The sequence below is a fragment of the Solanum tuberosum genome, unplaced genomic scaffold, assembly GCF_000226075.1.
Source record: "Solanum tuberosum cultivar DM 1-3 516 R44 unplaced genomic scaffold, SolTub_3.0 scf00497, whole genome shotgun sequence".
Lineage (NCBI taxonomy): Eukaryota > Viridiplantae > Streptophyta > Magnoliopsida > Solanales > Solanaceae > Solanum > Solanum tuberosum.
The window spans coordinates 338,523-340,355 of NW_006239421.1; the positions used below are offsets into that span (position 1 = coordinate 338,523).

The following is a 1,833-nucleotide window of genomic DNA, read 5'->3' on the forward strand; positions in this document are numbered from 1 at the left end:
AATACAACATACCAGCATAATTTCCTCTTTTTTGTTTATTAAGGTAAAAATTTGGTGATACCTTTATTATATTATTTTTATATCAAAATCTTCTTTTGAATATAATAAATTTAATATTTTAAGAATTAGGTTGGAACATGACTATAGTTGATAATAAAGGTAAATTAAGAACTAATTGATGAATTCTCTTTATTTTCTAAATTAATCAAATAAAAATGGACATTTAATTTTAGTACGACGATAAAGTAAAAAATGGACGGAGGGAATAGAATTTTGAGCCTAACAAACTTTTTAATTAACATATAATCAAGTTCCAAGGTAAGCTGAGGAAAACTCGTATTACTCTTTGATGTTTGCTTCTGTGCGTTATAATGTGCTTTTAGCAAAAAATGAATAAATCATAAGAGCAATTTATTATTGTCCTTTCTATTGAAAGAAACATAAGTACTAAGTATTAAGTATTGATGTGAATTACAAATACGGTAATTATGATGAGTCCAGCCAAACTTTAAATTGACATATGATATGCTGCTATTAATCGCTATCAAATATAGTGATTGTTCCCTGATAATTTTGCTATAAATACTTGATCATTCATCAAATATTTATAACAAAATGAAAGAGATGGCAATTAGCCTTTTATTAGGTCTACTGACTTTGTTCCTCCTTGAGGTGGTCTCAGCCAATGAGCTATCTCTTCCCTTTCGTCTCCCAATCAATGAAACCATTGGCCTTGAAGTATTTCAAGGTATTAATAATGCATCACCCCCATCCCCATCCCCACTTCCATACCCCCAATGTGGATTGAAAAAGGGTGGTGGGAAATGTATTAAAACAGGAGAGTGTTGTAGTATATGGGGTTGGTGTGGAACCACAAACGAGTATTGTTCTCCTGGATATTGTCAGAAACAATGTCCAGGTCCATACCCAGAGGGACGATGCGGATGGCAAGCTAATGGTAAATCATGTCCTACTGGTACTGGACAGTGTTGTAGTAACGCTGGTTGGTGTGGGACCACATCAGATTATTGCGCTCCTGTAAACTGTCAAGCCCAATGCAACACTACTACTCTAACCTCACCCATCAAGAATCGTATGAGAGGTATTGAGAGTTTCATGCTCAACGTTGTCTAGATGCTACTTCCAAAATACTATCTACAGGATGTACTTTTACTCCTCTTTTGGGACTGGACAAGTGAACGAATATTATTAATGTGTGTAATAATTAATGCATATAAAATGCATTAAGAAATAATATAATAGTAAATAAAGACCTTTTGTCTACAAACATATTTTAGTTACAACTATTTATGTTCCATAATACAACCATGTTTAGCTACTTGCTAGTTGTTCCTGTATTACCAAATACTGCTAGAGGATGTACTTTTACTCCTCTTTTGGGACTGGACAAGTGAACGAATATTATTAATGTGTGTAATAATTAATGCATATAAAATGCATTAAGAAATAATATAATAGTAAATAAAGACCTTTTGTCTACAAACATATTTTAGTTACAACTATTTATGTTCCATAATACAACCATGTTTAGCTACTTGCTAGTTGTTCCTGTATTACCAAATACTGCTAGAGGATGTACTTTTACTCCTCTTTTGGGACTGGACAAGTGAACGAATATTATTAATGTGTGTAATAATTAATGCATATAAAATGCATTAAGAAATAATATAATAGTAAATAAAGACCTTTTGTCTACAAACATATTTTAGTTACAACTATTTATGTTCCATAATACAACCATGTTTAGCTACTTGCTAGTTGTTCCTGTATTACCAAATACTGCTAGAGGATGTACTTTTACTCCTCTTTTGG

General features: G+C 32.0%; 1 protein-coding gene across 1 annotated transcript; it reads left to right on the top strand.

Moving 5' to 3' along the window:
* The first annotated feature begins 624 nt into the window (after positions 1-624).
* Positions 625-1,134, top strand: LOC102603482 (chitin-binding lectin 1-like). Its single transcript, XM_006364545.2, has one exon. The coding sequence runs from the start codon at positions 625-627 to the stop codon at positions 1,132-1,134; it is 510 nt and encodes a 169-aa protein (XP_006364607.2).
* The last annotated feature ends 699 nt before the right edge of the window (positions 1,135-1,833 follow it).